Source organism: Emys orbicularis, chromosome 2 (assembly GCF_028017835.1).
Source record: "Emys orbicularis isolate rEmyOrb1 chromosome 2, rEmyOrb1.hap1, whole genome shotgun sequence".
Lineage (NCBI taxonomy): Eukaryota > Metazoa > Chordata > Testudines > Emydidae > Emys > Emys orbicularis.
In genome coordinates, this window is record NC_088684.1 from 82,238,652 (window position 1) to 82,251,261 (window position 12,610).

General features: G+C 41.9%; 2 protein-coding genes across 2 annotated transcripts in view; one reads left to right on the top strand and one right to left on the bottom strand.

The window, feature by feature from the left end:
* The window catches only part of NPC1 (NPC intracellular cholesterol transporter 1), a 42,757-nt gene extending 33,585 nt beyond the window's left edge, over positions 1 to 9,172 (top strand). The window contains exons 20-25 of the mRNA XM_065398315.1: positions 692 to 821; positions 1,584 to 1,784; positions 3,220 to 3,451; positions 5,349 to 5,462; positions 7,802 to 7,964; positions 9,083 to 9,172. Of these exons, the coding sequence (XP_065254387.1) occupies positions 692 to 821; positions 1,584 to 1,784; positions 3,220 to 3,451; positions 5,349 to 5,462; positions 7,802 to 7,964; positions 9,083 to 9,165 (923 nt within the window). The 3' untranslated portion in view covers positions 9,166 to 9,172. The remainder of the gene's footprint in view (positions 1 to 691; positions 822 to 1,583; positions 1,785 to 3,219; positions 3,452 to 5,348; positions 5,463 to 7,801; positions 7,965 to 9,082) is intronic.
* Positions 9,173 to 9,215: 43 nt separating this feature from the next.
* Positions 9,216 to 12,610, bottom strand: part of RMC1 (regulator of MON1-CCZ1) — a 29,069-nt gene continuing 25,674 nt past the window's right edge. The window contains exons 17-20 of the mRNA XM_065397848.1: positions 12,389 to 12,493; positions 12,214 to 12,282; positions 11,782 to 12,007; positions 9,216 to 9,758 (exon numbers count right to left, since the gene is read on the bottom strand). Coding sequence (XP_065253920.1) covers positions 9,679 to 9,758; positions 11,782 to 12,007; positions 12,214 to 12,282; positions 12,389 to 12,493 — 480 coding nt within the window. The 3' untranslated portion in view covers positions 9,216 to 9,678. The remainder of the gene's footprint in view (positions 9,759 to 11,781; positions 12,008 to 12,213; positions 12,283 to 12,388; positions 12,494 to 12,610) is intronic.

The following is a 12,610-nucleotide window of genomic DNA, read 5'->3' on the forward strand; positions in this document are numbered from 1 at the left end:
GTTGTGTATTGGGATCTGTTGTACGGTACTGAATACAGAACAGAGGTTGGTAACACTATTTGTTAGTCTTTGGCCTGGTCCACACTAACCCCCCACTTCGAACTAAGGTACGCAAATTCAGCTACGTTAATAACATAGCTGAATTCGAAGTACCTTAGTTCGAACTTACCGCGGGTCCAGACGCGGCAGGCAGGCTCCCCCGTCGATGCCGCGTACTCCTCTCGCCGAGCTGGAGTACCGGCGTCGACGGCGAGCACTTCCGGGATCGATCCCAGAAGATCGATTGCTTACGGCCGGACCAGGAAGTAAGTGTAGACCTGCCCTTTGTATTGGACTAGCCTTATCTAATGTAACAGCAATCCCAAGCACAAAGAAATGGGTGTATTCGATGCAGAAAATATAGGACTTAGCTCTGTATTTTGGGTCTTCTCTCTGGATAGAATAGAAGTGTGTGTGTGTGTGTGTGTGTGTGTGTGTGTGTGTGTGTGTGTGTGTGTGTGTGCGCACACACACACAATTAATAAAGAGCTACCTTCTCTAGCAGTGAAAGAATTAGTTCTTTTAGGGTTGGATGAGCCCTTCAGGTCACTGAGGTGAAACTGACTATAGTACAACATCCTATAGATGTACCCTTGCTGTCTGGCTGACATTGACTGCTTTTTTATTTTTTTCTGCTTTTTGTTTTTTCCAGTTGTTGATGTATCCTGCATGCGTTGCCGTCCACTGACTCAAGAAGGCAAGCAGAGGCCTCAGGGTGGAGACTTCATGAAATTTTTGCCAATGTTCTTGTCCGATAACCCTAATCCTAAATGTGGAAAAGGGTAAGTGCCTACAGACTGAATCAGTTTAATCTCTGTTGAAAATTAGCAGGTGAAATAGGAACCAACAGTGACACTTGTTTATGAAATGTATACCCATCATCCAAGCCTCTGTGGGCACACTTGCATTTTAATTTAAAAACATACTGAAATATAGACCACTTAAAAACAGCAAACACTGTTGTTGTGCTTCTGTGGGTACGTCTACACTTACTTCCTGGTTCGGTGGCAGGCAATCGATCTTCTGGGATCGATTTATCGCGTCTTGTCTAGACGCGATCCCGGATCGATCCCGGAAGTGCTCGCCGTCGACGCCGGTACTCCAGCTCGGCGAGAGGAGTACGCGGCATCGACGGGGGAGCCTTCCTGCCGCGTCTGGACCCGCGGTAAGTTCGAACTAAGGTACTTCGAATTCAGCTACGTTATTAACGTAGCTGAATTTGCGTACCATAGTCCGAAGTGGGGGGTTAGTGTGGACCAGGCCTATGAGGCAAAGTTGTAAGTATCAGATTTTCTTCTGTCCTAGTTACCTTGTCTGGAATATCCTACATAAGTGATCTTTTGTGGGGGTACTGTTTTGTACTTTCGGAATATCTTCCGATAACACTGTAGAACCCATGTTTTGTATCATAAGAATTTGCAAATAGTTGGATTCCTCTGCTATTTGTGTTACATTGAGAAATCCTGATTCTTGGCATCAAAATGAGGGTGGTTGATCCTGTTGTTGCTTGACCATGAAGTAATACAGTTGCACTTCATTTACAGAGGACATGCTGCATATAGCTCTGCTATCAACTTCATAAACAATAATTCTGATGTTGGAGCTACTTACTTTATGACTTACCATACAGTCCTAAAAACCTCAGCTGACTTCATTGATGCTATGAAAAAAGCACGGATCATAGCAGATAACATTACTGAAACCATGGGCATCAAAGAAAAGAATTACCGTGTGTTCCCTTACAGGTATGTGTGGATTTTTTCGCCCTAGGAATGTGTAGCTTTGGGCAGAAGTCGTGGATTCTGGAGAAAGTTCATGTTGACTGGATGTATGTATTAAGAGCTGAGGAAGGATCTTAAAGTATTTTAGTTGCTTTTTACTATGGTTTAGCAGCTGGAAGTAAGGAAAGCCAGCATCACGTGACCACCAGCATATGTCTCTAGGTCCCAGTTTGAGAACCTCTGTGTTAAAGGTTTGTTGTTGTTGGAAGCCAGTCCCTTTCCAACATACTCCTTCCAGCGATTCTTCCACTCTACCCCACAATAAAGACAATGTTGGTCTTCTCCAGTTTGCAGGAGTTATCTGTGTCTCCAGTTCTTGCACCATCATCTCTTCTGAGCCATATATCCTCTGCTTTTCTTTTTCCTATCTGAATCTGTGGAAGGCTGAACAGCCATTCAGGAACTTGTGCAGGTCTTAGGGATTTTCCTTAGATGCCACTATTTCTTCATTGTACCTTCTGGTATTCCCCATCCTTTAAAACCCCTTGGTGTTTTATACTTAGTATACTGAACTTTTGAAAAGTTCAAGTGATTCAGTGCTCTAAATTCTTGCTGCTAATTGTTGCTGTCCACTTTCCTGACCCTCCTCCCTGATGCTTTTTCTAAACTGTGAGGAATCTTCCCTCATTCTAAAATCCCCATGTTTGTAAACAAACAAAAAGCCAACTTTTAAATGCCCAGAAGAGAAATTTTTTGCTCCTCAGACCTCTTCAAAACAGCTGATGAAATTAAATTAGAATCAATATCTTGCAGTAAAACTTATTCCTTTGACTTTCTCCACCTTAAAAAATCTTTAAAGAATATGAATGTCCTTAACAATATTAATGTTTCATGAAATTCAGTTTTTTTTTAAGGTTTAGCCTATTATCTTTGTTTGATATCTTCTTTGTTACTGCCCTGTTCTTAATTAAAAAAAACACTTAAGGAAATAGTTCCCCAGGATTAAAAAAAACTTAGTTTTTTTTTTTTTTTTTTTTTTAAGTCTGGTTCCTCTGGTCACTCTACGGCTGTTTTCACTTAAAATGCTACAGTGCTTCAGTGTAGGCAATTCAGTGTAGTACAGCGATGGAAGAGGTTCTTCTGTGGCTGTAGCTAATCCAACTCCCTGAGAGGCAGTAGCTAGGTTGATGGAAGAATTCTTCTGTTGACCTACTGCTGTCTACACCCAGGGTTAGGTCAGCTTAACTATCTCTCAGGGTGTGGATTTTCATGCACCTGAGAGATATAGTTATGGTGGTGTAACTTTTTTTTCAATGTAGATCAGCCCTTAGTCAAGAAAAAGAATAGATAGGGGTTTCCTACAAACCTCAATGACTCAAACACTTAGGTCACCAAGAATCATCTCCCAAATAGGTCTAACCAAATGGATGGCTAATGACAGTCTCTCTTCTTTCCACAGTGTGTTTTACGTCTTCTATGAACAATATCTGACAATTGTGCATGACACCATCTTTAACCTCTGCGTGTCCCTGGGATCAATATTCTTGGTGACGACTGTGCTGCTTGGTTTTGAAGTGTGGGCTGCTGCGATGGTATCCATTACTATTGCTATGATACTAGTCAACATGTTTGGAATAATGTGGCTTTGGGGCATAAGCCTGAATGCTGTTTCACTGGTTAACCTTGTTATGGTAAGGGGTATGTGTGTTTGTATGTGTGTTTAAAGGGGCTCTAATGTTCTCAGTGCAAAAGCAATGTACATAACTCCAGTCACAGATTTCAGGACACGCTATCTTGTACATCCTGACAATTGTAACTTTCTAAGGGCATGGCTACACTAGAGTGTTTACAGTGGCGCACCACTGTAAACTTTCTAATGTAGCAGCTCTAAGCTGACAGGAGAGCTCTCCTGTTGGCTTAACCATAGGCGCTGACTGCGTGGATGCTCCAGGGCTGGAGCACCCATGGAAAAAAAATTAGCGGGTGTTTAGCACCCACTGGCAGCTAACTTTCCCCCTTTCCCCCCAGTGCCACCTGTCCGCTGGTGGCCCTGCTGATCAACTCCTCCCCCTTCCTCCCAGCACTCCTGCCCTCTGTGGATCACCCTCGAGCAACATAAATTATGCTGATGTAAGCTGCAGTGTAGACATAGCCTTAGACCTATTCCGACAGGAGTGAAAAGGTTAATCTCTTATATTGTGCTTTAGAAATGCAAAGTTCCACATGTGTACTGATACTGTTAGAAAGGTAACTGTACAGTGTGAGATGGTGTGTATAACCCATCTCTTTTACAGGCAGTGTGCATGCACAGGGAAGAACAGAGCTTGGTTGTATCTTCACTAACTTTTCCATCATTCCATTACAACTGATGCAACTTCCATCTATAGTAGCAGTAGTAAAAGCAGGCTGCATATCACATCATTTAGATCTGGTCTTGTGTGTGCATGCACATGCCATACTGTCTCTACACCATTAATCCCTGCATGATGATTAAGGTTTTACCCAACTGATGCCTCTGCAGAATAGATCTGTGCACACTGGGAACACTACGGCTGCTGATCCAAGGGTAAAAATGCCAGTGGCCAATCTAAGTTAAGGGATACAGTAACATCACTAATATAGGTTGTAGTGCAATGGAAGGGGAATGAGTAAAAAGCTAGTATAGGCCTTGGAGAACCATTTCAGGACTCTGGCCATGTGTTTTGAGGCTCCAGTTTTGTTTGGCCTCTGGTGACTGTGTTAGGAGATGCTTTAAAGCAGGCTTGAAAAGAGTAATTGGCCCTCTAGTGCCGAACAGTGGCTGGTGTAAGAGAAATAGGTAGCAAATTAATGAAGGCCTGGTAAGAACTTCTTGGCTTTATTCAGTGTCTTATAAGCAAGTGAGAACCAGACAGCCAAAAACTATATAAACACAGCTCATTTTCTGATGCTTAATGTCCTGTCCATGCTACAAAATGCTGCTGATGGAGTAAATTAGATGTACAGCTGAAGGAAGGATTTAAAAGCAAAAGATACGCACTTATAATGTAACCCTCAGAAGAAAAAGTGCTAGTGAAGGAGCACAGTTCTGAATGACTTACTTACCAATCTCCATTTGAATTTTTTATAATGCAGTGTAGATAAACACCCACTGAGATCTTATGTCTATCTGCAAATATTGAACCTGTTTTTGGAGTGATATCAAAATGTCAAGGTTTGTTACAGAAGAGAATGTTTGTACAGCAAGACCAGTTGTGTGTGTCTTTCCTCCCGCCAGTACAGTCAGTGATCCAGTCACTAGCCAGTTTCCTAAGGGTCAAAACACTGGTGCTTTTTACATATTAACTTCTTTAATAAATTATATTTAAATCAGTCACTGAGCTCTATTCTCATAGTTTTGTCACCAGAACCCCCTCTCAAAATTTGCCTTGGAATCGCCGTGATCCCAGCTTTTTAAAAAAAAGAAAGTCAAAACATACAATTTGTCTTTCTTGTATATTTTAGACTGGCATCTTGGATAATAATTTATAGCCTCTTTGGTGCTTAATATATGGGGGCAGAAGTGATAGCTTGGTGCCAAGAAATTAACTGACCTGTTCTTACTTTCAGAGCTGTGGTATCTCGGTGGAGTTCTGCAGTCACGTCACAAGAGCATTCACTGTTAGTACCAAGGGTAGCAGAGTAGAGCGTGCAGAAGAAGCACTCTCCCGCATGGGCAGTTCTGTAAGTGTCTGTTCCTTTGTAGTAATACGTTTCTTTTGTCTGTGTAGACAAAATGACTTAAACTCAAGTTCAGTGCTTCCTATCATCACTGCAACTTTAATCAAGTAATACCTTGCTACTTACTACATGCTTATGTTGTAGGATCAGCTTTGCCTGTCCTATATTGGGTGTCATTCTGCAGTGGTTAACCTGCTGTTATAATGGTGTCAGTCACAATTCCCCAGATGAGTCTAGATTTCTGTTACAGGCCTGAAGATAAGGTTTATAACTTCTGATTGGTTTGATTTGATTGTAAATTGTGATGCTTAAAATTGATTATAAAACTTTCTAAAATTCATTTTTATCTGACTATTCAGGGCTAGGTCATAGCCTGTAATTTTAAAAATGCTTGTGTCAATTTATTGGCTCAGGTGTTCGGCAGGCATTATAGAACTCCAAATTTCACAAACAGTTTCAACTTCGACTTCTCTTAGACTCTCTTTAATGTAGTTAACCTTTGGCGGTGCTTTCAACCAAAATTAGTTGGGTTATAGGCTAAAGCCTGAGTGAAGCTTGCACAGGCTAGTTATGTTAGCTAACACATGGTATAAACATACTTTTTGGGGGTCTCTAGTTACTTGGGTGATCAGCCACACTGCACAGCAATACCCAAGTGAGTGTCCTTGCTGGTGTTGCATTCCCCCATGTGTGTCACTAGGACTTCTGGGAGCATGGTTCTTAGTGCTGCAGTAAGCTGAGCTGCTGTGACTTTCCCAATGTATTGTGTGAGAGATCTTCTGGGCATGCAAAGAGAATTGGCCTCTGATGCCTTCCCCACGGCACTAGAGTGGTTTATCCTGTGTCCTCACTACAACATGGGCAGGTTACCAGCCTGATTGCAAGCTTCACTTGGGCTTGAGAGAGACAGCTAGCCTGGGTTGGAAACATCAGTGAAGTTGAGTCAGATGTCCGTGTGTGGATGGGAGCAGCATCTAAGAAAGGACCTGAGTTAAGAACCTGTAGTGAAGTAATCCCCACAGAATAACACATGTTCAAATCTCAGTGAAAACTAGGCCATTTTCAGTTTTTCCACCTGTTAGGCTCCCCCTCTGGTTTATCTTGACTTCCTTTTTTCTAAGGAAGATGCTCACTGAATTGGAGCAGGGGCCTGTAGAGGCTTAAATATAATTCAAGCACATGATAATACTCAAAATGAGATTAAAATCAGCTGGCCACGTCATGATTAAATGGAACCTTATTGTGGTGATCACACCATGTCACATTGGAAGGGGAAATGGTTGTCAGAAAACCTTTTAGCCAAGTCAAAATTCCCTCTTCTAGTTTTTGTTTCTGTAACATCTAAATATAAAGTGAAATTACTAAGGGAGTGAGAGATGAAGTAGGGTTACGGGGGATTCTTTAGCAAGTGGGACGCCTAGTAGACTAACCTTGATCTCATTTCCTTTTTTCATTATATGCTACCCTCTTTTGAATTATACTTATTTGAGCTATATCCCTACTATCACTCCTCTAGTGCAGGGGTGGCAAACTTTTTGGCCCAAGGGCCACATCTGGGTATGGAAATTGTATGGCGGGCCATGAATGCTCACGAAATTGAGGTGCTGGCTCTAGGGTTGGGCCAGAAATGAGTTCAGGGTGAGGGAGGTTGGTGGGGGTGTGGCCTCTGGGGTGGGGCTGTGGATGAGGGGTTTGGTGTACAGGAGGGGGCTCTGGGCTGGGACTGAGTTGTTTGGAGGGCAGGAGGGGGATTAGGGTGGGGGTTGCAGCGTGTGGGGGGGCTCAGGGGTGCAGACTCTGGGTGATGCTTACCTCAAGCAGCTTCTGGAAGCAGCGGCATATCCCCCCTCCGGCTTCTATGTGGAGGTGTGGCCAGGCAGCTCTGCATGCTGCCCTGTCCACAGGCACTGCCCCCCCCCCCCCACAGCTCCCATTGGCCATGGTTTCTGGCCAATGGGAGCTGCGGAGCTTGGGGTGGGGCACTGTGGGGAGCCCCCTATGCATAGGAGCTGGAGGGGAGACATGCCAGCTGCTTCCCGGGAGCTGCATGGAGTGGAGCAAGCTCCTGCTCCCTTACGGGAGCTTGAGAGCTGGATTGAAAGGTCAGACAGGCTGGATGCAGTCTGTGGGCTGTAGTTTGCCCACTGCTGCTCTATTGTTAGATTTAACCCTGCTCTATGCAGTATAAGGGATGATTGTACTTTCAAGGAATATTGCAACATTTAAACTTGCAGAATGGGGTATTTCTTCATTTTCACTGTTTTGCTATTGAATAAGCAAGTCACGTGACACCATGTCATTTTTGTATGAAATCACTTATTTTTAACCTCTTCTATTACCAGGTTTTCAGTGGCATCACTCTGACAAAATTTGGAGGAATTGTAGTGTTGTTTTTTTCCAAATCCCACATCTTTCAGATCTTCTACTTCAGGATGTATCTAGCAATGGTGGTGCTTGGAGCTACCCATGGATTAATATTTCTTCCTGTTATGCTTAGTTATATAGGTAAGAATACACTTGACTGCTAAAGGGGGATTAGTCTCTGCTTCAAATTATCCCTTTCATTCAGTGAGAAAAGGAGTCTACAACTGTGCCTATATAAACTGTCTTTAAAAACAGCTAGGGATACCTGGTATAGTTGCTTCAAATACATTGGATCACCTGTTGTGACCCACTAAGGCCAGGTCTACACTACCGCGGTAGTTCGACAGCTGGCAATCGAACTTCCGTGTTCGATTTATCGCGTCTGGTCTGGACGTGATAAATCGATCCCGGAAGCGCTCGCCGTTGACTGCGGTACTCCAGCTCGGCGAGAGGAGTACCGCGGAGTCGACGGGGAGCCTGCCTGCTGCGTGTGGACCGCGTCTGAACCGCGGTAAGTTCGAACTAAGGTATGTCGACTTCAGCTACGTTATTCACGTAGCTGAAGTTGCGTACCTTAGTTCGAATTTGGGGGTTAGCGTAGACCAGGCCTTAGTTTAGTTTGTAGTAATTTGGTCCTGTAAAAGTAGAGCTGTTTACAGCAGACTTTCCATCCCTTTTCAGTAGTCTATAAATATAGTTGCACACCTTGTGGTAGCATTCCTGGAGTGCTACCCATTCTAATAATTTGTCTTACTGAGTCTTCCTTCTCAAGCCCTCAGTACAGTATCCTTTCCATCTTTAAGTGAGTCTCCTTCTACTACACTGGGTACAGAAATGTTCACTGTAAAAGAGCTATGTCATAAGTTAAGAACAGCTGTTAAATGAAAAACGCTTAATTCTGCTTCCCCTTTTCACCCATTTAGAAAGGGAAACCTCTTCAGTCTATGCTTTTCTACATCACTTGTATTATGAAAGTATATATTACCTGGTAGTGGGTTATTAGCAGTTGTGCTGTATACAAAATAATTTAATCCTCAAAGTTGATGTTTTGGCATATAGATTTTAGTGTTAAGATCTCCTCACTTAAACATTATTGGTTCTTAACTACTTAGAAAGAATACTTTTCAGGAAAGCTGTATTTCCTTTAGAGGAAATACTTGCTAGAAAGTAGATAATCCACCAGTTCTGCTTTGACTAACAATACTGCCCACCTTACTGAAGGAGGATTTCAGAATATAACTCTTTTTTCTTTTACTCAGGCCCATCAGTAAATAAAGCTAAAACTCGTGCCGCACAAGAAAGATACAAAGGTACAGAACGAGAGAGACTCCTCTACTTCTAGCCCTTTTAACAGTGTTCAGTGGACTTCATGAACTGTGGCTTAGGCCCCATTCAGCATAAGACTGAACTGCAGCAATGTTCTATGACTATCACACTGTAACCACTGGTTGTGCACCAATCCAACTACAGGCGAACAGCAGCTTTGGACATAAAGCTTTCAATCTCAGGAAATGCTACATGCGACTCATGAACTAGTATTACTAAAACTAGATGTATTAACAAGATCTCTATTTTAAGAGGCTGCATCTTTTTGAGAAATAAGATGAAAGCTTTTTCCAGCAAGGTGATGTGTGTATGAGAATGGACTGCCAAACCACTGACGCTACTTTTAAATGTAACTCAATGCAATTTTTTGGCTCTATTTTTAGGGAAAAACAAGCCATCACTCTAGAGGTTATGTAATTTTAGTAATATTTACCACAATGGTCTATATACTTTATTATAAAATTTGTAGTTCAAAATCTCATTACTTAAATGCAATAAATTATACATTTTGTATGAAAACAGTACACTTTCAGAAAGTGGTAGGCTTCATGAGGGCCTGTTCTCCAAAAATCTGCTTGAAGAAGGTGACATGTTCTTCACAATGTTCTCCTGCAAGACAGGACAAAACGTTTAGGGACAATGTAATAGGATTTTGTGCTAAGACAGTTGGGGTGACATTAAAATTCAGAACAAAATCAACTGCACCAATAGTGGTGTTTTGCTTTACTTGCTTATGTTTTTAGCTTTTTTTCATTAGAAGCAGCTACTATTTTTAGAGTGAACTTTCATTTTAAGACCTGTCAGCTGAATAGCCTTAAGTGGACATTTGTCAGCTTCTTCTGTTTTTAATGGTGCTTTCACCTTGGTGAGACTGTGTAAAATTGCCTATAGTGAAAACTGCAAGATCTGGGTATAATTCTACTAGGCAAAAGGCACATGCAGCACACATTTTGCAATAACTGGGAAGGGAAGTATTAAAGCAGTTAAATGGAAACCTAGTCCTTTGTTACTTTGTTTTGGGTTTAGGTTGAGCTTGTTACCTTATGAGTCCAAAATTTGTTATTCACTAATCCATAATTCCATCTCATGTTCAAGTGATTTCACACAAGGAATGAGACAGCAGGGATGGTGTAAGTCAATTTTTTTATGCAGTGGCGTTAAATTTCAAATAGCTTTAGGTTGATGAGAATATTCACTTAACTAATTATTTTGAAAACTTCTGTATGCACACTTTTGTAAACTTGATATTGGGGAAAGGGCACTGAAGAGCCTAACTTAAATGTTTCTAATAAACTTAGAAGCTGTTTGTTTATACGTTGATGTGTAACTTGGCTGTGTGTGCTGACAAAGAAAGCAACAGATGAATGGGATACAGAGAATGTTTTGCTGAAGTTCTAAGCAGTAGCTGCTGTCTTAAGGGATGTCAAACAGCTGGAGCATCACCACTGCTCCAGCTGTAGTACAGAGTACAAATGTGCCTGAGGCCCTGGGTCTTTACTTGGGTGGTAAGCTGATGTGGCAGTGAACCCCAGTCTATCTTTAGTCCAGTGCTCTACTAGGGTTAGGAGGCACCCACTCAGCTGCACTGTAGCCATAGTGGGTAAAACAGCATGTTAAACACTGTCCTTTTTATAAATTAACTCAAGTCAAGCAAGAAATATTTGGACACCCATTTATGATTAGACTCCTGCCACTGATTCAAGTTACAAAATTATCTGCTAAAATACAAGTAGTGACTAGAAGTCATGACATCTGTCTTTTCAGGCCTCTTCATTCTTTGCCTCAAGGTAAGTGTCACTGGTTTTACACACCTGATGAAAGGCTGGTGTGAATCAGTCTAATGGGAACCTAAATCCTAAGCACTACAGGAATATGTACATTAGGAACTCACTCTCTCCTTCCCCAAAGTAACTCTACTGTAGCCCCAGCAAGTTGGAGTTCTAGCACCTGTTGGTGGTCAAGCTAAACAGGTCCACATCAGCAAGGTAATGAAATCTTTAGCACATTTTCCTAGTGTAGTAGACAAGACTTAGAGCCTAGTCCGGCCCAAGTGCTTAACAAGAATTAGCTAACATGTTCAAGAGCGCTAGTGAACAAACCCAGCTGTGATCCTAATCAAGACATTACTCTTCCAGCATTAAATCACATGTAAGCACTGGTCTTTAGTTTCAATGTGGAAGGCAAACAACTTTACCTCACATTAGAAATTAATTATATTCAGGGTTAATAAAGTGCTTGTTACTATAGCTGGAATCATTTTATACATTGTGGGGGTAAGACAGACCACCCCTACTGCTTGCAGCATGTACAGATACTACAAGTTAGAACCATGGCCCAGTATCTCTCCCCCTTGAGAGCTTTTAATAACAGAGTTAATGAAGGGGGCTGGAAAATGGCATGCCATTTTCCAGCCCCCTTCACAGTCAAACCAGGAGATGTTAGCACAAACATTTTAGCTGTTTTCCCACCTTGCGCCAGTGAGGGTAATCTTCAGTAACCAGGACCCAACCTGCTGAATGGGTAGCCACTGCTAACTGGACCACATATTTACATTAAAGAATGTCAGATGCTAGCTCAGAGGTGTAAAATAGGTCTATCAACTCAGTAATTCCATTTTTTACCATCCTTTTACCTGGGGTGAAGTTAGGGTTCCCTCGGAGCCTCTGATTTCTTTGTTCAAAGAACCTGAATATGGTATAAAAAAGCATGTTGTCATCTGCTTGCTTTGCTGCATCAAGGAACTTGCGGGCAGAAACACTGTCATGTCCTCCAACACCCCTGATGAATCGCAAGGCAGCCAGCACCTGGTGCTTAGACAATAGAACCTCTACTATTTCATCATTTGCTGTAGAAAGTCTCTGCAAAGCCAAGTAACAAGACAAAATTAAAGCCATAAACCGATTATATTAATACTGCAGAAATCAAATTTAATATTGTAATACAGCCTCATTTACAGTCACCTCTCCTATATACTGTCTGATCAGGTACAATACAGTAGGGTTTTAATGCCTGCTATCTATCTGTGACATGGTTGAAGCATATTTGTTTACATACTGATTCTTACCTTTAACATGTCCAGAGACAACTGATGTGCAGGGGGATAAATGCTCTCAAGAGACAACAGCAGACAGGCCTGAAACAGTAACAATAGACTAACTTTTGAAACATTATTAAAGTTGAAGTATTACCCTTAATTAATCCTAAAAGAGCTGTCATGGAATCCATATTAACATACATACCAATGGCTTTGAGTCACTTAGCACATGGTACTGCAGGAACTGATGAAGCATGTAGAACAGGTTGTGCTGAACAAGCGTTTTAATGACCAGTTCATATAGATAATGCTGAGGATGCAAGAGACAGGGAAAGAAACTCTAAAGCAGTTTGACTCAATATCAAGTCTTCAGTTGTTTGATGGGTTTCAAGATCTTCTAGAAGGTGGAACTGAATAAGATTTTAGT